The sequence below is a fragment of the Sinocyclocheilus grahami genome, unplaced genomic scaffold (genome assembly GCF_001515645.1).
Source record: "Sinocyclocheilus grahami isolate Dianchi unplaced genomic scaffold, SAMN03320097.WGS_v1.1 scaffold338.1, whole genome shotgun sequence".
Classification (NCBI taxonomy): domain Eukaryota; kingdom Metazoa; phylum Chordata; class Actinopteri; order Cypriniformes; family Cyprinidae; genus Sinocyclocheilus; species Sinocyclocheilus grahami.
This window is the reverse complement of record NW_015505517.1, coordinates 1,067,901-1,088,442: the sequence shown is the minus strand read 5'-3', so window position 1 is coordinate 1,088,442 and position 20,542 is coordinate 1,067,901. Positions and strand designations below refer to the sequence as shown.

At 33.9% G+C, this 20,542-nt stretch overlaps 2 protein-coding genes across 2 annotated transcripts in view; one reads left to right on the top strand and one right to left on the bottom strand.

The window, feature by feature from the left end:
- Window positions 1-3,343, top strand: part of syne2b (spectrin repeat containing, nuclear envelope 2b) — a 94,506-nt gene extending 91,163 nt beyond the window's left edge. Inside the window, exons 126-129 of the mRNA XM_016295547.1 lie at window positions 102-293; window positions 399-446; window positions 660-709; window positions 1,588-3,343. Coding sequence (XP_016151033.1) covers window positions 102-293; window positions 399-446; window positions 660-709; window positions 1,588-1,798 — 501 coding nt within the window. The 3' untranslated portion in view covers window positions 1,799-3,343. The remainder of the gene's footprint in view (window positions 1-101; window positions 294-398; window positions 447-659; window positions 710-1,587) is intronic.
- A 142-nt stretch (window positions 3,344-3,485) lies between these two features.
- The window catches only part of LOC107602923 (estrogen receptor beta-2-like), a 35,760-nt gene continuing 18,703 nt past the window's right edge, over window positions 3,486-20,542 (bottom strand). The window contains exons 2-9 of the mRNA XM_016295546.1: window positions 11,553-12,053; window positions 10,505-10,710; window positions 10,338-10,414; window positions 8,473-8,726; window positions 7,975-8,108; window positions 5,759-5,942; window positions 5,418-5,648; window positions 3,486-4,606 (exon numbers count right to left, since the gene is read on the bottom strand). Coding sequence (XP_016151032.1) covers window positions 4,540-4,606; window positions 5,418-5,648; window positions 5,759-5,942; window positions 7,975-8,108; window positions 8,473-8,726; window positions 10,338-10,414; window positions 10,505-10,710; window positions 11,553-11,977 — 1,578 coding nt within the window. The 5' untranslated portion in view covers window positions 11,978-12,053 and the 3' untranslated portion in view covers window positions 3,486-4,539. The remainder of the gene's footprint in view (window positions 4,607-5,417; window positions 5,649-5,758; window positions 5,943-7,974; window positions 8,109-8,472; window positions 8,727-10,337; window positions 10,415-10,504; window positions 10,711-11,552; window positions 12,054-20,542) is intronic.

Below are 20,542 nucleotides of genomic sequence, written 5' to 3'. Positions count from 1 at the left end.
ATACATAATAATGCCCCCACAAAAATGTGATGAAAAAACGATTGTGCGACAAAATTTCTTCATATCTTAATATGTGGGTTGTTGTTATCTGTGCATAACAGGCTGTTCAGCAGGACTTACAGTCTCGTGAGAGGGAGGTGCACTGCCTGCAGGAGATCTCCTCACAGATCCTGCTACAGGACCAGGGAGAAGACACTCTGGAGGCCAAAGAGAAGGTTCACGTTATCAGCAACAAGTTACGACTGCTGATCAAACAGATTGCACACGATCTGCACACGCTGCAAAGCAGACTGGTACATTTTATCCAGTCTCACACACACAAGCACAAGCTTTCTCTGCAGGCCAGGCGGGTTTCACTCTCACACACTGATGTTTTGATCCTTGATGTTCTATTGCAGGACTCAGCTGATCCAAATGTGGGCAGGACAGCATCAACACAACAGCAGGTACAGAAACACTCTCTGCATTAACACCCGGTTCAGACTGGAAATTGCAAAGCTCTGACTTCATAATATAGATTTTATCTTCTAATGCTGCTCTTGGGCAGTTTGGTTTTGAAAGTAACAGTAAATGAGGGTTTTCTAAGAATCTCTAGTCTGTGTTTATCATGATTACTTGATGGTATAACAAACACTGAGTCATTTCTCTGATCTCTCTAGGAAGCCGCAGGAGTTCCGGCTGTTACACGGGGATCTCCTGCGAGTGTCAGGTACACACTGATAGTATTACTATGCATCTGTGTTCAGTCGTGAGATTTTGCGATCTTGTATGACCTTGCTGAAGTTGATTTCTTCTAGTACTCTCCTCACACCCTCTAGTTTTTCTCAATTTCACACATCTGCTTCACTTTCACCTCTCGAAAGATTCAACATGTACTTTATGCTGACCTTCACAAGCCACAAAGTTAAGAAATAACTCACATTGAATTATGCATAGCTGATTTTTTTTAAGCAACATCCTCGTTTTAGGTTAAAGGTTCAAAAGTGTGGGCACTTTTTATCACCAAGGATGCCTTAAATTGATCAAAATTTATAGTAAAGACAATATTAATGTTACAAAATATTGTTTTCACCAAAGATCCTTGGTTTCCACAAAAATATAAAGTTTGGGGTTGGTAAGATTTTATAATGTTTTTGAAAAAAAAAAAGTCTGTTATGTTCACCAAAGCTACATTTATCTGATCAAAGATACAGTAAAAAAGTAATAATGTTAAATATTATTACAATTACAAATATTGTTTTGTACTATTGTGATATATTTTAAAACATTTATATATACATATATTTCTGTGATGGCAAAGTTGAATTTTCAGTGTCACATGATCTTTCAAAAATATTTTTTTATAATTTAGTGGTCAAGAAACATTTATTATTATTAATGTTAAAAAAACATGGTTGGCTTCTTTGATCAATAAAAAGGTAAAAAGAAAAAAAATTAACAATGTAAGTATTTACTGTGACTTTTGATCAATTTAATGCATCCTTACTGAATGTTTATTTTAAAAAATATTACTAAACCCAAACATTTTAGCAGTAGCGTAAAATATTTTGACTGTCTAACAATAACTGTCTAACTGTCTTTCTGCAGGGCTGACAAGTCTGATTCGTCCCCAGCGAGGCCGTTCCTGTATCGTGTCCTACGAGCAGCTTTTCCCCTCCACATCTTCTTCCTGCTGCTGCTGGTTGTGGCGTGTCTGGTGCCTCTCTCAGAGGACGACTACAGCTGCACTCTCTCCAACAACTTTGCCCGATCCTTTTACCCCATGCTCCTCTACACCAACGGACCCCCACCCACATGAGAACAACTAAACGTACCCTTCACTAACACACAGCCACAGCTCATTCAGTAGAGGAAATGGGGCATAGTCCAAGCCTCTTGGTTTACTCTCCTGTAGCAGATCCTGTAGCTCTGATTAATCTGAGTGAAAGCCCTTGTGTTTGGGATTCAGTAGATTGTCCTGCAACAATCAAATCTTGTTCCTGGATCCGAGGACTGTTGCACATGGAGAGTGATTTTTTTTCTGAAGCAGTCCGAAACTTTCCTCATGATGTATATTTGTATTTTTAGAGAACGGCAAGGACTCCTCATCAAAGGTGCACTCATTTTTTAATTGTATAGTATGTAGCAGCACATTCATTGAAACATTGAAATACTCCTTCACACAAATGTATTTATTTTTGACATATAAATGACATAATTGAACCCTATAGGCTTTGAGTCGGCCTGTATTGTTTAACTAGAAGCCCTAAGCTGTCTGAGTGATTGGACTTGCTTGAATATCAGTTATGTTCATACAGTCTTGTTTCTAGGAGTCAGTGTAAAATGACTTGCAATGATGAATATATTTTATTTGTAGCTCTCTTAGCTACCATTTTCTTGGTCAAAGCCATGGAGGAGAGATGCAAAGAGGCATCAGGGTGTGTGCAAATGTTATGTTTAATTTATTCAGCCTAAAGTTTGGTGGCTGTGATGCTTTCATGTGTGTGTGTGAATATTGTAAAACTACTGAAATTATTTAATTATAATTGGTAAATGATCTCAGTGGAGATATAAATTATATCTGATTATGTTTTATAGTTTATAGCTAGAATTTTTCAGGCAGGAAAATCTGGTACCCAGATGTGTTTGTGTCTGGTGTGTTTTGAGCTAAATGGTTAAGGTGTCTCAGAAACACATTTCAAAAGTGTCCACATGGCTGTATGTGGCTTTTATTTTATTTTGAACCTACAGAAAGTCTGGAGAAAGGCCATTAGTCACTCTTTCACTCATACTAACTGCCAAAGTGTCAGAGACAGAGTTACTAAAATAGTGCTGTTCGTCTTGTTTGATGTTTTTAATTGGATTGTTATAGTATAGATTACATTATGGGTCAACTAAAATAGACTATGATATAAAGTATCCATTAATCACAGAAAACATTCATTTTATTATGAATTTATTTTGCAGCAAACCTTGCACTGCCAATGTCAAACACTGGTTGAAGACAATATAAAGATGTTTGTGTTTTTTTAGTTTGAAGTCAATTTTCCTACAAATAAACACCGTACAAATATGCACGCGTTCACTTATTTAATTCCCACATATTTATTTAATATGCAGCTGAATACAATAAAATGTATTTAGTTTTGCGACCTGTAGAAACTTACTGTTGTGTCAGTGTATCACCAGTATATTTTTCCTGTTTAAAGCTGGTGTAATTTTTTTTTGTTTAACCAGAAAAATAAAAGTAGGTCAACCAATTACACTAGTTTGGGACTGTGTTTGTCCAACCAATGACAAATGAGGGAGTGTGTGGGAAAATGTTTGAAAAATACTTTCATGTTGCGTTCTAAACAAGATAATGCCACCTCTGAAGGGCACTTCGGAATGAAGGATTTCAACAGGTATAATTGATGTACACTTTGCTTCCATGAGTCTTTGTGCGACGACGGTGCCACGTTAATTTGCTTAGCAAAATGATGCAGAAGTGGTTTGCAAGGAACACATTTTGGTCCCCTACACCCTTCATCCTTTCGAAGCACTGACTCTGGAGGGTAAACCCTTCGAAGGGATAAGGGCACTGGGATGAGCCCACCAATATGGAAGGCAGCATTGCAACACTACTTGGTGACGTGCAAAAATTATACACTGCAGCTTTAATGCAATTGCTGCTTCTCAGGACACTTTAGGTGCAGAATATGAACAAGGATGCACCGTTATTAACACTTGTAGCACCAGAAAACTCAGCTGCATCTGTAATTACACATTACAAAGTATAATATAATTTGATACACTTTTCAAGTGTTGATTGTGCATCTTAAGCCAGGCTTTAAGAAAACATCTGAAAGAGGCGTCAGCATTCCCAGATGTTTTTAAAAGCGTTACATTTACTGTCAGTGACAAGTACTTTATAAACCACGAGAAGCAACACAGAACAGCAAATAACAGCACACATGTCACAAATACACAGACACAAGAGTACAAAATGCATAAAATATTAGAAGTGTTCGTTTCATTTAGCTCAGCCAGTCTTCAGAGAAACAGTCATGTTTGTTAAGTCAGAGGTTCTCTGACATCTTGGATGGCAAACCAAATATTTAAATGTGCAGCGTGTAATTTCGGCAATCTGTTTGATGGTTTGCACTGGCTCAACCAATTGCGTGATTTAGGGGTGGTGCTAGCTGAGAAATGGCAGACGGGGGAGTGTTCGAATGTTGTTTAAAACAGTTTCTTGCTACTGTTTACCACAGAAATTACACACCACATTAAAAGGATTCCATTTGTGATTTCTTGAATACTGAAAACATGATTGGTTTGAATAAGAAGGATTCCTCTTCAGGTTGACATTATGGCATAATAGGAAAACAACAGTTCAAACTGCATTGTGTTGAAGCGCCATTTGAAAGCCCTGTTTGGTTCAGGTTGTTGTTGGTCATCTAAGATTTTTTTCCAGGTCTGGTTTGAATCCCCCAAGACCCTACATTGGACAAGCGGCTTGGAAATTGGATTCATATCCAATGCTGCATCCAGGGAGATTTTTACCCCACAGAAGGGATACTGTCAGTCTGTGTCCATGTCCACTCGAGGCAGACTAGAACGTAATGTCTTATCCACTGTCTCTTCAGCTCTAGAGAGGCAGACACAAATATGTGTTAGCTTAGATGAGAAAACCTTGTGTGAAAAATCTCATTTTAAGAAATATATAATGATTCATTTGATTGTAGTTGAAGGAATGCTCCAGGTTCAACATGATACAGCCTATTTAACATAGTTTGTAAAACAAACAAAAATCGTGTGAACAGGAAAGTTTTTAAAGGTAAACTTTTAAAAGGCTGCAGTTATTTAATCAAAAATACAATTAAAACAGTAATTTAGTGAAATATTATTACAATTTAAAACAACTGTTTTCTATTTTAATATATTTCAAAATGCAATTTATTCCTATGATGGCAAAGCTGAATTTTCAGCATCATTACTCCAGTCTTCAGTGTCACATGATCCTTCAGAAATCATTCTAATATGCTGATTTGCTGCTCAAGAACATCATTTCTTATAAGTGTTCAAAACTGTTGTGCAGCTTAATATTTTGTGTAAACCATGATTCATTTTTTCAGGATTTGTTGAAAAAATTTGTTGCTGTTTTTTAAAAAAAACATTTACCTGCACAAATCTTTTCTAACATAGTAAACTATTTTGCAACAAAATCAAAGTCTTTGCTGTCACTTTTGATCAATTTAATGCATCCTTGCTGAATAAAAGTATTAATTTATTTTTATTTTTTCTTTGAATGGCAACCAGTTACATAAACTTAACTATCATTTGGATATCTTGTGGTTATCTTTTGACAAACTTGTGGGTGGATTTTTCACAAAATATGATTTCTGTATTACTAAAAATGGCACAATTCAACACGAGTGTGCATGTATGGATACACTCACTGTGGACTGTGCCGGGTCTCCTGGTTGCTCTCTTTCAGCGCAGGCTGCTGTCTGGATGTGAGGAGGATCTCTGTGGTCTGTTGTGTGTCCGACCGGAGAGAGGCTTTTGTGTGAGCCGCTAGCATCCGGCTGCTCTGGGATGTGTTGGCATCCAGCATCTCTAGCAGAAGATCATACAGCAGCACCACGTTTTTTCTCTTCATGGTTGACAGATGCTCGATGCCTTTGTTGCTATGGATGACAGAAGAAAGGAACAGTGAGCCAGTGAAAATTGAAACAAAATGCTGTGAAAGTATATAATACGATCCCTGTGAGATCACAAACACAGTCTGCTGTGGTACCTGAGGTGTCGAATATGTGAGAGCAGCATTAGCAGATGGGCGAGCCGGATGGACTGTTGCTGTGAGGACAATCCTGTTCTGGAGATGGTCCAAACTAGAGCGTCAGTCACAGAGTCCAGCAGCCTCAGAACCTTGCCACGGCTCTCCACATCTTCAGGAGTCTGTGGCAAGCTTGAACAGTTATCTGTTAACAAGCACACAACAGAAGTGAATCACAACATCTGATGTGGTTAAAGAGAAAACAGTTAACTTTGTGATAATATGACTGAACAAAGGCTACCATCTAGCCACAAACTTTTCATGGAGTCAGCAATCAGACTGCAGTTTTAACCCTGTAAAGCCTGACATACGAAATAATAGCCTGAAAAAATATATTCTTTTAATTGAACAGTCAGACAAAATATATATATATATAAACAACATCTGCTTATGTGCATTATGTTTTGTATCATATTTGATATGCAGGCTTTTATGGCTCATTTAGTGTGATATACTGTAGTGAGAATATGGAGCTCATATGTGACCCAGGACTACAAAACCAGTCATAAGGATACATTTTTCAATTTATACATGAATAAATAAGCTTTCCATTGATGTATAGTTGCCACGGCTCTCCACATCTTCAGGAGTCTGTGGCAAGCTTGAACAGTTATCTGTTAACAAGCACACAACAGAAGTGAATCACAACATCTGATGTGGTTAAAGAGAAAACAGTTAACTTTGTGATAATATGACTGAACAAAGGTTACCATCTAGCCACAAACTTTTCATGGAGTCAGCAATCAGACTGCAGTTTTAACCCTGTAAAGCCTGACATACGAAATAATAGCCTGAAAAAATATATTCTTTTAATTGAACAGTCAGACAAAATATATATATATATATAAACAACATCTGCTTATGTGCATTATGTTTTGTATCATATTTGATATGCAGGCTTTTATGGCTCATTTAGTGTGATATACTGTAGTGAGAATATGGAGCTCATATGTGACCCAGGACTACAAAACCAGTCATAAGGATACATTTTTCAATTTATACATGAATAAATAAGCTTTCCATTGATGTATAGTTTGTTAGGATTGGACAATATTTGGTCGAGATACAACTATTTGAAAATCTGGAATCTCAGGGTGCAAAAAATCAAAACATTGAAAAAAATGGCCTTTAAAGTTGTCCAAATGAAGTTCTTAGCGATGCATATTACAAATTAAAAATTAAGTTTTGATATATTTACAGTAGGAAATTTACAAAATATCTTCATGGAACAAGAAAAATCGATAATGTTGACCCATACAATGTATTTTTGGCTATTGCTGCAAATATACCCGTGCTACTTAAGACTGGTTTTGTGCTCCAGGGTCACATATTTGAGGGGGGAAAAAATAATTTTGACCTCCGCTTTATTTAGAGGCTCAAACTGAGCAAAAATATACAATTTGGTGTAATGTTGTTATTTATATAACGAAAAAAATAAAATGAAATTCTGATGGCTTGTAATGTGAATGTAATGTAAATTAATTATTTTTGTAACAGTATAGCAGACTACTAAGTGCATAAATATCATTTGCCACTGTATATCTCCAGATAATACATCTAGTAAGATGATATTTAAATGCTTAGTTTTGTGATCAAAACATAATGCAGTGCAATGCAATATAATAATGAATGAGAGATGTACAAACAAACATTCATCATATTTTAAACTCAGATTTTAACATGATTTTTCAACAAAAAAATGTATATTCAAATAAATCTAAGTTGCTTCAGCCCAGTAGGTGTTCTTTAAATATAACTTACAATATGAAAGTTATTCTTACATTTGCTTTATTAAAATCATTAAAGATTTCAGACCGAAAAGACGTGTACCACAATATCGAGGACATTTGTACAATTATACTAAAAGGCCTTTGCTTTTTTTAAAAATATGATCTATCAATCAAAGTTCAGAAGGAATGCTTTCAGCAAAATTTTGATTATGTTGATTATTTAATCACGTATAAAGGATATTCATGTATCAAAGATGATACAGTAGGCTTTATAGGGTTAAAACACAAGAGGGCGGCATTGGCAGGAGACCACACCAGTCATGTAAATATAGTTGCATGTTGTAATTAGTATGCCCTACAGTTATGTAGAGGGAAAAAAACAAGATACAAACTGCATTTTAATCTCGCACAATAATGTACACACACACAATCAGAATAGTGTCATACTGGAATTGAGAAGGATCATGGCTTTGAGGCAGACGTATTCCTCTCTCTGAAGCTTCAGTTCTCTGAATCTGGAGGTGGTGGCCAGCAGCATGTCAAAGATCTCCATGATGCCTTCAACACAGGTCCCTTCATCCCTGAAAGAATTAGAGAGAAAGAAAGAAAGAAAGAAAAGGTTTGAAAAAGAGATAAAAGGGAAATCATAACGGAATTATATTCAAATTACTTTGCGTGCAAAATAATTTTGTCAGAACATACATTGTTAGGCTGTACTATTTTGCTTATAAATATATATATATATACTAAAATATATTTACATATATTAAAAGTATTTTAAAATAATAAAAAGTAAAAAGAAGAGATATATATATATACAGTATATATATATACATATATATATATATATTAAGCCTTTTTTATTTTTATTATTTTATTATATACACCATATATCAATGACAATAATAAAAGCAAAGTGGCCTGTCTTGGAGTGGGAAATTTTACCTGTTGAGTTTGAGGTCAGGTGAGAAGATGAGTTTTCCGGGATGATCCACGGATCTCCACATCAGTCCCAACATCAATATATCCAGCCAGCAGCATTCCAACAGATGCACCTGATCTGACAAAGTCAGCTCCACAAAACCTTCGAGAGGAGTAACAAACACACAAATGTCTTCCGGAAAAACACTCTTACACAGCTGCTTGCCCTTCAAATGCTGGAAGTGCATGCACATACACTCACACAAAATGATTTTTATTTATTTTTAATGCTTTTTTGTCATTTCTGGAGCACGAGAGCCCCTGCTCACCATTCACTTTCACTGAATGGATAAGCAATATTCTGCGAAATTATTTAGTTTATTCCACAGGAGACCATCATTCCAGTTTAAAACAACATGAGGGTGATTAAATAATGACTGAATCCCATTAACCTTTTAGAAATGACAAGAAATCTATTTGCTAGAAATCCTTGACTTAATAATTTTATAAAAACACTTTAAACTAAAACAAAAAATTAAAAAGCATACGCAAATGTAATATACGTACATTAAATTTCCATATATGAAACATATATTGCTGTAGCCATTTAAGAAAGTATTTTTATTTTATATTATTTATGTTTAAATATTATTTGTTTGTGTTTTGTTTAGTTATGTTGTAGCCATTATGTCTCTTTCTTTAGTGCTAAACTTTAACCCTTTCCTATACCAACTGTATGTGTGTGTGTGTGTATGTGTATGTTAGACCGGCTTAATGTGTTTATGTAGTATGTTAGACTAGTTTAAGTGTTTATGTAGTTAATAAAACCTTACTTGTATCACACTTGACGTGTTCATTGTTTACTCATAACCGGAGTCAATAATCATGCAGATTTACGTTACAAACTTATAGAATTGTACAGTAAGAAAGTTATTTCCTTTAACCAGGAAATTAACGTTCTTAGAATTGACAAGACGGTTGACCCTGAGTGGTCAGCTAAATATCTACAGTGGATCTAAAATATTAATAATTAATCATAATTAGTTATGGTTAATTATTCATATTTCCCCATGAGTTAAATTCGCTACACTACCGTTCAAAAGCTTGAAAGAAATTAATACAATTATTTAGCAAGGATGCATGCATAATGTTATGAAAATTTATCAATTTAGCAAATGTGACGTGTAATGTTACAAAAGACGTATATTTCAAATAAATTGTTTGTTTTTTTACTTCCTTTTAATCAAAGAATCATGAAAAAAATGTATCACGGTTTCCACAAATCTATTAAACAGCCCAACTGTTCTTAAAATTGATAATAATAAGAAACGGGTGTTGCATGATTTCTGAAGAATCATGTGACACTGAAGACTAGACTGACAATTCTGCTTTTCCATAATAGGAAAACATTACATTTTAAAATTGATTTCAATATAAATAATAATATATCCAAATATAATATATCCAAAACTGTTTTAGCACAAAATTTAAAAGCTATAAAAGTAATACTAATCACTAATCACACACATTGACTTTGACAATCCTATTTATCATATTCATTTGTTATTTTGATGTTTTGATGATGTTATCTGATGTTTGCAAAATCTAAATTACAAAATAACATATAAAATATCTATTTTTTTTCCGATTAAGTAATCCTTGGAGATATTAGTAGGAACATCGCAAACTGACCAAAGAATACATTTTTTGCATGGAATTAATATAATCTGTGAAACAAATGTGTCCTTTAAAGAATAAAATACTGTGTGGTTTTTACTGAGATCTAGTATTTGTAAAAACTGATGTGTTTTTACATATCTGGCTTTCTGAGTAGTGTCTATTGGCTGAAAGGTCAAAACAAACTTGTTGGGGGAACACAGAGAACTGACCCTGGCATACACAAAGAAATCCACGCACAGAACAAGTAGAGTGTTTGAGGATTCATGAAAAAATCTGCTTATAAAAACTCAAAATGCCAAAACCCTCCATTGATTAACATGGCATTTCAGAAAATGGAACACCTGAAGAGCATGTGTTTGTTATGTTAAATGGTTACCTTGACCAATATTACCTTGAATGCTCCGTTTGAAGAAAGCTTTGCACCCCTCACATGACCAGACACCATAGTGATACCCAGAGGCGTAGTCATGACACACCGCACAGAAGTGTGTGTCTCCTTTACCCAAAATGCCTGGTGAAGGATTCAAGCCATCATCACCGTCCAGTTGCTGCCCTAACAGCTTTGCATGAGTAAGGACAGAACTGTAAAAGATGAAGGTACAGATAAAGTAAAAAAAGAGCAAGAAGAATTTTTGTGTACATTTTCTAAAGAAAACGTGAAGGGTTCTTGCTTGCTTATTTTTATATATTCCATTATCATTTTAAATTAGGCCTAAGTGTTAGTAAATTTGTGGTTTGTATCATTTTTATCAGTTTTATTATTCATGAATTTTTATTCATGAGATTTAGATCAAGTTTTAAAAAATGAAAAAATTGCCCAGATGCCAACACAGCTAAGAAAATCCTGGAAATTATTATTATTGTTTAATTTGATAATTTTATGATCAATTTAATTTTTATTAGCTTTTTAAACCCTTTGTGATAATATCCTATATAAATATGTATTTGCATGTTTGGTCCTGTTCACATCTGCCTAATGTAGCTAGATTTTACAAAGTGACAGGTGAATTTGTGTCAGGAATATCAAAAACATCATAGAACACAAGTTAATTCATATATTACATTATAGCCTTTAATGCATTTTTAAGTTAATTTATTTATTTTATGCTTTATGTAATAGTCTATTTATTTTGCTGAGCTATGCACAATTACAGGTAAATTTTCTCATTTGCATTTAGAATCATTTCTTCCCCCGCTGTCGGCGATCCTATCAAAACAGACCTGAACAGACGTGTTTTATTGTCTGCCCTGTAAAAAGTCAGATTAGAAAAGTAATATCATGTATCTGCTCAAAAAGTTTTATGTGGTAACAAGGCTTTTATTGTCTCCATGGCAACTGAACTATCCATTTCACAGCTGCTACTTGGAGATTAAAGGCATATATCAATTATTAAGACACTGCATGTGATCTGCTGTTTTCTCACCTGCCCTGGTTAATCGTGTGTGTCTTGGCGTCCTCCCAGGTGGTGTGTGCGTGTGTTTCGCTGTAGGCCAGTGGAGGCGGGCAGTGCAGAGACAGCGCAGAGTGTGTGGTGTGGGGAGGCCAGAAGATTGTCGAACTTAAAGGGACCAGGCTTTCGGACACTGGGGGATGAGTGTACCCCAGCACTGTGGAGGACACGGGGCTGTAGAGCGTTAAGGCTCCGTGGCTGATCTCTTCCCCGTGCCGTGGTGAATAATCCTGACAGGCTTCCACATATGGAGATGGAATGCAGATGGTCTGGCTGTCCATGCCGAGCTGGGACGAGTACAGATGGGGTAAGGTGTTAGGCGAGTCCCCTCGATTGGCCTTGCCGGAGTCCAGGGCAGGGGAGGCTGACACAGGGGCCGGACCAGGGGAGGAGCTCATTCTGAAGAATTCAAGCGAGGTCCTGGCTTGACAGACTACTGCATTGTAGGCCCAACTGTGTCAGAGGAAGTGCTTGCTGAAGGACATTAATAAAAAGGAAGTCGGATATCAGAGTAACACTTACCCCCTCTGCATGTTAAGCATACAGTACCGTCCAAAGGTTTGGGGTCAGTATGTTTTTTTTTTTTGTTTAAGAAATTCTTACTTTTTTAAAGAAGTTCATTTTTTCAGGATTCTTTGATGAATAGAATGTTTAAAAGAAGAGCATTTATTTAAAATTGTGAAAATGTAATGCCCTTACTGTCATTTTGATTGGATTAATGAATTTTTGCTGAACAAAAAAAAGTATTAATTTCTTTCAAAAGGGGGCCCAAAAAACTGACCCCAACCTTTTGAACAGATCATGTGACACTGAAGACTGGAGTAAAAGCTGCTGAAAAATCAGCTTTGCCATCACATGAATAAATTAAATATTGAAATATACTATAACTACCAACCCCAAAGCTTTGAACTGTAATGTACATACTGCACAAACCTTTAATATTTCCTGTAAGTGTCATATAACTGCTGCCTGCATTTCCTTTAATGTTTTTGAAACCTGTTTGTGATTTTCATGGTTTTTCCAGAAACAAATCTTGGCAGACTACATAAAGACAGCTTTCTCAAAAAGACCAGTAGGCCTGTTTTTTCTAGTTGTATTAGTAGATGCACTTCCTTTTACACATTTTCTATGAAAAAGTGACTGGAAAAATAAGACAACGTCACAGAGGAACATGATGCATATTTTAATATAATTATTTCTAAATCTGTCCAAAATACATGATGCAAAGCGACATTGTAGAGGGAGGTAAATAGCCTCTGTAGTGGGTTACACTGCTCTCTTCTGGGAAATTCATCACACCAAACCAGACAGGATAACTGCTTTTTTGGAGGGGGAGTGTTTTGCAGATGACATATTGAAAATTGCTACTCCAGGAAATTATTAGCCTGTGAATAATTTACTTGTGATTGAGGTTATAATATTTTACTTGTAACTGTCCAAAAAATGCTGTAAAGATTTCAAGTCAATTTCAAAGATTTCTTTTGGTTTGGATATCAGTACCGATATCTATAACTATAAGGCTCTGTCACTTTCATAATAGTGTAGAACTTTTAGAAGAGTCTATAACTTGTAGAAAGCTAGTTAATGGAGCATACAATAGAGGCACATCAGGTCAGACTTGGTTTTAATTCAAATGTTTATTTAGTAAGAGATGCAGAGGAGAAAGTTCTTTTAAACAGTTTGTCACAAAGGTCCAGAGTCCACTGTGCTTCATGTAACACTGAAACCAGAGATGAACAAATAGACTATGAGAATTCCCAAAAGAGCCAGAATAAACAGCAAGGCAGCATGTGTGTGTGAGTGAGTGAGTGTGTGTGTGTGTGTGTGTGTGTGTGTGTGTGCATGTTTATGTGGTTTGTGAGGACACAAATTTGTATAATAACATGGGTATGACATAGGTATTACAACGAGAAGGTGATTTATGAGGATATTTTCAGTGTCCCCGTAATTCAAAAGGCTTATAAATAATTCAGAATTAGTTTTTTTGAAAATCTAAAAATTCAGAAAGTTTCCTGTAAGGGGTAGGTTTAGGGGTAGGGTTGGTGTAGGGCAATAGAAAATACGGTTTGGGGGGGCTGTTAGTATGTAACCACTAATAGCTGTTAGTATGTAACCACAGCAGGATCATTAAAATAATGCAACTCAGCATCCAAGGAATGAAGTGTCACCGAATAATAAAAAAAACTCAATCATTCTTAAAAAAATCTAATTACTTTTAAAAAGAATGTGTTCGAGGTGTGTTTTTTATATAAAAAAATACAACTATGGAAAAACAACAAATCCCAGTGGTTAGAAAGATAGCAAGAGAGGAAAGCATGAGGGGGAAAAATATAGATAAAACCTCAATCTAAGAAAAGTCTGTAAAACTACGGCCCAATGTAAATGTTACTAAGAAGTAATTTTCCATATTAATTTTTTTACAGGTTGTTTACGGCATTTTGGATTACACATTTCATTGGGTAATGTTTTAGTTAAAACAAGCAGTAAATTATGGCTTCTTCTCCTTGTGCTGCAAGCACACATAAAGACATCCACCCAAAACCTCCTACTCCCCTTGGTGAAAATTAAACCTTCCCTACTCCAAAACCAAAGAGAATTGTGATCATGTGTGACTTTCTGTATCCTAATCTGTCTCTATATTAGATCAGAAACACAGGACACTATTGAACTCACTGTGTCCTATGACTAAAAAAATTATTTTCTTACTCAGTAAGCTTGCCTTGTTTTCTATCACAAATATCCAAACATTCTTATAGCAAGACACATTTACTTGATAGAAGCAAACTGATTTAAGATTAAGTCTTGATTCTGAAACATTTATCAAAATAAAGTATGTGTTTGCTCAAAACAAGAAAAAATAACAGCCAATGGGGTCAGAAAATAATCGTTTCCCTTTTGAAATAACTTTATTTTTCTTACCCCACTGGCAGATATGTTTTCTTGACTTAGGCATAAACTCACATAATTCTGATACATTTGTCAAAAAATGAATAATTAAAAAATAAATAAAAATAAAAATCACTTAATATCTTAAGTAATTCTCAATTCTTAAGTGCTTCTCAAATGTATCTTGATTTAAGAATGTTTAAAAACTTTTACTGCATGGAAAACAAGATACAAATAAGGAATAAGAAATGTTTTACTGCAGTTTATTTTAAGATTATGTATATTATATTTTATTATGATTTTTTAAAGCCATCACCAAATATTGTAAGTGTGTCTAAAACAATGCCTGAAATCCTTTACATGAAATCATTACAGAAACAATTTTGAGTAATTCTCAAAAGTTCAAAATATTTTCTATATATTTCATGCAGGTGAAATCACTCACAAACTATTCATTTAGTTCAGAATTTTATGAGCATTACTGTTAATTACGTGTGAGAGATTATGTAAAAAAAAAAAAATTTTTAAATCTACAAACACTCAAAACTACAAACTTGACTTTAATACCCAGCATTCCCTGTTCTCTATGCTAAAGGGCATCTGTGGGTCTTTGGTCAGAGATCTGGCCCGCTGCCTCAGTAAACACAAAGAATAAAGGTGAAAAGTCACTGTGCCAACGTTATTACTGAGACAACTCCTGAAACATTGTGTTCTGTCTGAGAGAAGAACACACATCCATAAAGAATATACCCGGAAACATTACGCTGAACATTCTCTGTAAATACAGACATGATAATGTAAACACATTGTAAATAGAACACATACAATAAACCAGCACTAATAAATACACCAGTAGCATGCGACTGACTGCAATGAGGAGGCAAAGTCCACTGTCTGGGTTTAGGGTTTTTCAGATTGATGTAATTTGAGTGTTGACAACAAATAAAAAATAACAAATTAATCAAAAAAATAAATAAACAAATTTTATAAGTACTAAGAAATCTCTTATGCTTATGAAATAATGATTTATAAGAACTATTTTTTCCATTTTAATTTTAAAATAATAAGAGGGGGAAAAATATAGATAAAACCTCAATCTAAGAAAAGTCTGTAAAACTACGGCCCAATGTAAATGTTACTAAGAAGTAATTTTCCATATTAATTTTTTTACAGGTTGTTTACGGCATTTTGGATTACACATTTCATTGGGTAATGTTTTAGTTAAAACAAGCAGTAAATTATGGCTTCTTCTCCTTGTGCTGCAAGCACACATAAAGACATCCACCCAAAACCTCCTACTCCCCTTGGTGAAAATTAAACCTTCCCTACTCCAAAACCAAAGAGAATTGTGATCATGTGTGACTTTCTGTATCCTAATCTGTCTCTATATTAGATCAGAAAAAAAGGAAACTATTGGGTTAGAAAGATAGCAAGAGAGGAAAGCATGAGGGGGGAAAATATAGATAAAACCTCAATCTAAGAAAAGTCTGTAAAACTACGGCCCAATGTAAATGTTACTAAGAAGTAATTTTCCATATTAATTTTTTTACAGGTTGTTTACCGGCATTTTGGATTACACATTTCATTGTGTAATGTTTTAGTTAAAACAAGCAGTAAATTATGGCTTCTTCTCCTTGTGCTGCAAGCACACATAAAGACATCCACCCAAAACCTCCTACTCCCCTTGGTGAAAATTAAACCTTCCCTACTCCAAAACCAAAGAGAATTGTGATCATGTGTGACTTTCTGTATCCTAATCTGTCTCTATATTAGATCAGAAACACAGGACACTATTGAACTCACTGTGTCCTATGACTAAAAAAATTATTTTCTTACTCAGTAAGCTTGCCTTGTTTTCTATCACAAATATCCAAACATTCTTATAGCAAGACACATTTACTTGATAGAAGCAAACTGATTTAAGATTAAGTCTTGATTCTGAAACATTTATCAAAATAAAGTATGTGTTTGCTCAAAACAAGAAAAAATAACAGCCAATGGGGTCAGAAAATAATCGTTTCCCTTTTGAAATAACTTTATTTTTCTTACCCCACTGGCAGATATGTTTTCTTGACTTAGGCATAAACTCACATAATTCTGATACATTTGTCAAAAAATTAATAATTAAAAAATAAATAAAAATAAAAATCACTTAATATCTTAAGTAATTCTCAATTCTTAAGTGCTTCTCAAATGTATCTTGATTTAAGAATGTTTAAAAACTTTTACTGCATGGAAAACAAGATACAAATAAGGAATAAGAAATGTTTTACTGCAGTTTATTTTAAGATTATGTATATTATATTTTATTATGATTTTTTAAAGCCATCACCAAATATTGTAAGTGTGTCTAAAACAATGCCTGAAATCCTTTACATGAAATCATTACAGAAACAATTTTGAGTAATTCTCAAAAGTTCAAAATATTTTCTATATATTTCATGCAGGTGAAATCACTCACAAACTATTCATTTAGTTCAGAATTTTATGAGCATTACTGTTAATTACGTGTGAGAGATTATGTAAAAAAAAAAATTTTTTTTAATCTACAAACACTCAAAACTACAAACTTGACTTTAATACCCAGCATTCCCTGTTCTCTATGCTAAAGGGCATCTGTGGGTCTTTGGTCAGAGATCTGGCCCGCTGCCTCAGTAAACACAAAGAATAAAGGTGAAACGTCACTGTGCCAACGTTATTACTGAGACAACTCCTGAAACATTGTGTTCTGTCTGAGAGAAGAACACACATCCATAAAGAATATACCCGGAAACATTACGCTGAACATTCTCTGTAAATACAGACATGATAATGTAAACACATTGTAAATAGAACACATACAATAAACCAGCACTAATAAATACACCAGTAGCATGCGACTGACTGCAATGAGGAGGCAAAGTCCACTGTCTGGGTTTAGGGTTTTTCAGATTGATGTAATTTGAGTGTTGACAACAAATAAAAAATAACAAATTAATCAAAAAAATAAATAAACAAATTTTATAAGTACTAAGAAATCTCTTATGCTTATGAAATAATGATTTATAAGAACTATTTTTTCCATTTTAATTTTAAAATAATAATAATAATATTTTTTTCCAGTGATGGCAAAGCTGAATTTTCAGCAGCCATTACTCCAGCCTTCAAAGATCGTTCAGAAAACATCAGCTCAACTAATATTTATTATTATTATCAGAGTTGAAAACACCCATGCTGCTTAATATTTTTGTGGAAACTGTGATACATTTATTTCAGGATTGATAAATAGAAAGTAGAGATGCACCAAATGCCATTTTCTTGGCCGATTCCGATTCCGATTCCGAAGTGTGACCTGCCGATAACGATTTTTGCAGATTCAGATTTTCTTTCTAAAACCTATAATTGACAGCATATACAAACAAAAATCTATACTTTTTTAATGCAAAAAAATTATTTACATAATAAAAAATTATTAAACATTACAATTCCCCCAATCTGGACAAAGTTAAAGTTGTTCTCTCACTTAAACAACTCTCAAATTAAAGTGCTCTGTGACTAGAAAAAAAGGTAGAAATAACAACTAACTGAAAAGGATTTGCTGTACTATTTAACAAAACAGATGTCATTTCTTAAATTGTCATTTTTCACTAACCATATTAAATGTGTCATCTTTCACATCAAATTCTTCCATTGTTTCAATTAACTCAGAACAATAATAAGAAACTGTAGAATTGTTACCATTCAAATTAAATCAGTATCAACAAACCATCTTTCCACTGCAGGAAACACAGAAGCTGCATTTGAATTGGCATTAGATGTATTTACACAGACTGTTTGATGAAGCTGAGGTGCCATAAATGCATTTACACTGCAAACTTTCGAATGCATTAAGAATTTTATAAGATTAATGTTTTAAATATTTTTAAACATACAAATAAGAAATGTTGGGGAAAATGCAATGATAGTTTTAAATATGACACCAAACCAGTAGGTGGCATCAAATGACCGTTTGAGTGAGTCATTTAGTCCTTCATTCAACAGATTCATTCAAACGGCTGATTCATTCAGAAACGAGGCAAGTGACTACTGTCTTTACGAATGGGTTACTGATTCATTGACTCACTTGATTCGTTCAAAAACGTAACGACACACCGCTGTGTTGCTAGGAAACACAAAACAGTTCTGCTGTAGCTTTGATTGGAACTATTTTCATAAGCGAAATTTAGAAAAAACAGTCAATATTGTGTCTAAACTGTAAGTCACTTACTTTTAACTTGTTTATTGAACTAGCCTACTATTATTGTATAAAATCACATTGCAATCGTGTTGAAACATCTTGTTCGTGCAATGTTGCGTACCTAAATCATATATTATAATTGTTTTGTTGTTGTTTTTTTACTACCGAAGTATGTATTTATAAGTTTCTGAGTGCTGTTGTGCTCATTTGTTTTGTTTTCTGCACGAGTCTCTCTCACACACTCACTCAGGCTGCGCGAGCCTCATCTGGTACGATACAAAAAAAAAAAATATTATTATGCTTTAAACGACAGAAACAAAACAATACAACAGACATTATAAAGCCAGGGTAACAAAGGATAAAAGAAAAAAAGAAGAAAAAATAAATAAAAGAAAATAGAGCAAAAAATATATAAATACAATCAGAGACATGCATGACCTTTACATTACTCAACGATTTTGAAGATAGAACACAAACTGACAGTTTTAATTGCCTTTCTATTAGTACTATGTTGAATAGTACACAACTAATTTTCCAACTCTTTATAAAACACTGTAAAACAGGGTTTTTTGTTAGAAAATTTATACTTATGAATGCGAAGCTTAACCAACAAAATAAACAGATTAACAAACAACAAAAATGATTAACGAACAAAAACTTCGTTATTTATATGATCATAATTAAAGTATCCAAAAACTACATTTTCGAAATGCAAATTAAAATGAGTACCTTTTCTTTGATAAACATAGAGACATCATACCATAACTTTTTAACATAACTACAGTGCCAGAAGATGTGGGGTACAGTTTCCAAGTGCAAAGAGCAATTAACATCAATATCCTTCTTAAACTTACTGAGAAAATGTTTAACAGGATAGAATTTATGAATTATTTTGAAACAGATATCTTTTATATTGTTTGTAACAAAAAACTTGTGAGGTAATAACCAAATGCTTTCCCACTTAGGATTTCCAACAAATTTAGTGAATGCGAAGCTTAACCAACAAAATAAACAGATTAACAAACAACAAAAATGATTAACGAACAAAACTTCGTTATTTATATGATCATAATTAAAGTATCCAAAAACTACATTTTCGAAATGCAAATTAGAGACATCATACCATAACTTTTTAACATAACTACAGTGCCAGATGTGGGGTACAGTTTCCAAGTGCAACGAGCAAAAAGAGCAATTAACATCAATATCCTTCTTAAACTTACTGAGAAAATGTTTAACAGGATAGAATTTATGAAATATTTTGAAACAGATTTCTTTTATCTTGTTTGTAACAAAGAACTTGTGAGACAATAATCAAATGCTTAGGATTTCCAACAAATTTAGTCCAATAAGCAATAGAGCAAGCAACGAATAGACTTGTTATTTTTAGTCTGTGAAAAACACATTTGACCACATATTGTATCAATTAGATTGACTATGGGCATATCAGCCAATATCACATCTTTAAATAAGGAAACTATAGCAGAATTAATTGCAGAGAAAATGAGAGAGAATTGCTTGGGAGTCACAGGAAAATTAAAGTGTACAAGAAACTCATCAAATGTCATCAGATACCCTTGAGTGTTAAACAAATGACACACTAAGACAATACCCTTATCAAACCAGCTTTTCAAAAAAATACTTTTCAAAATAATGCTGCGGAGAAAAGCTATGCTTGTAGATCAGTTTCCAAGCCAACAAAGCTTGAGCATGAAAGGCAGATAGCTTCACTGGCAATTTCTCAATCTTATAATCACACATTAGTAAAAAAGTAAAAAAGAAGAGTTGGTCAAAGATAAAATTAGGAATAAAATTCCACAAAGAAGGTTTATTCAAACAAAATTTTAACCAATTAACCAAT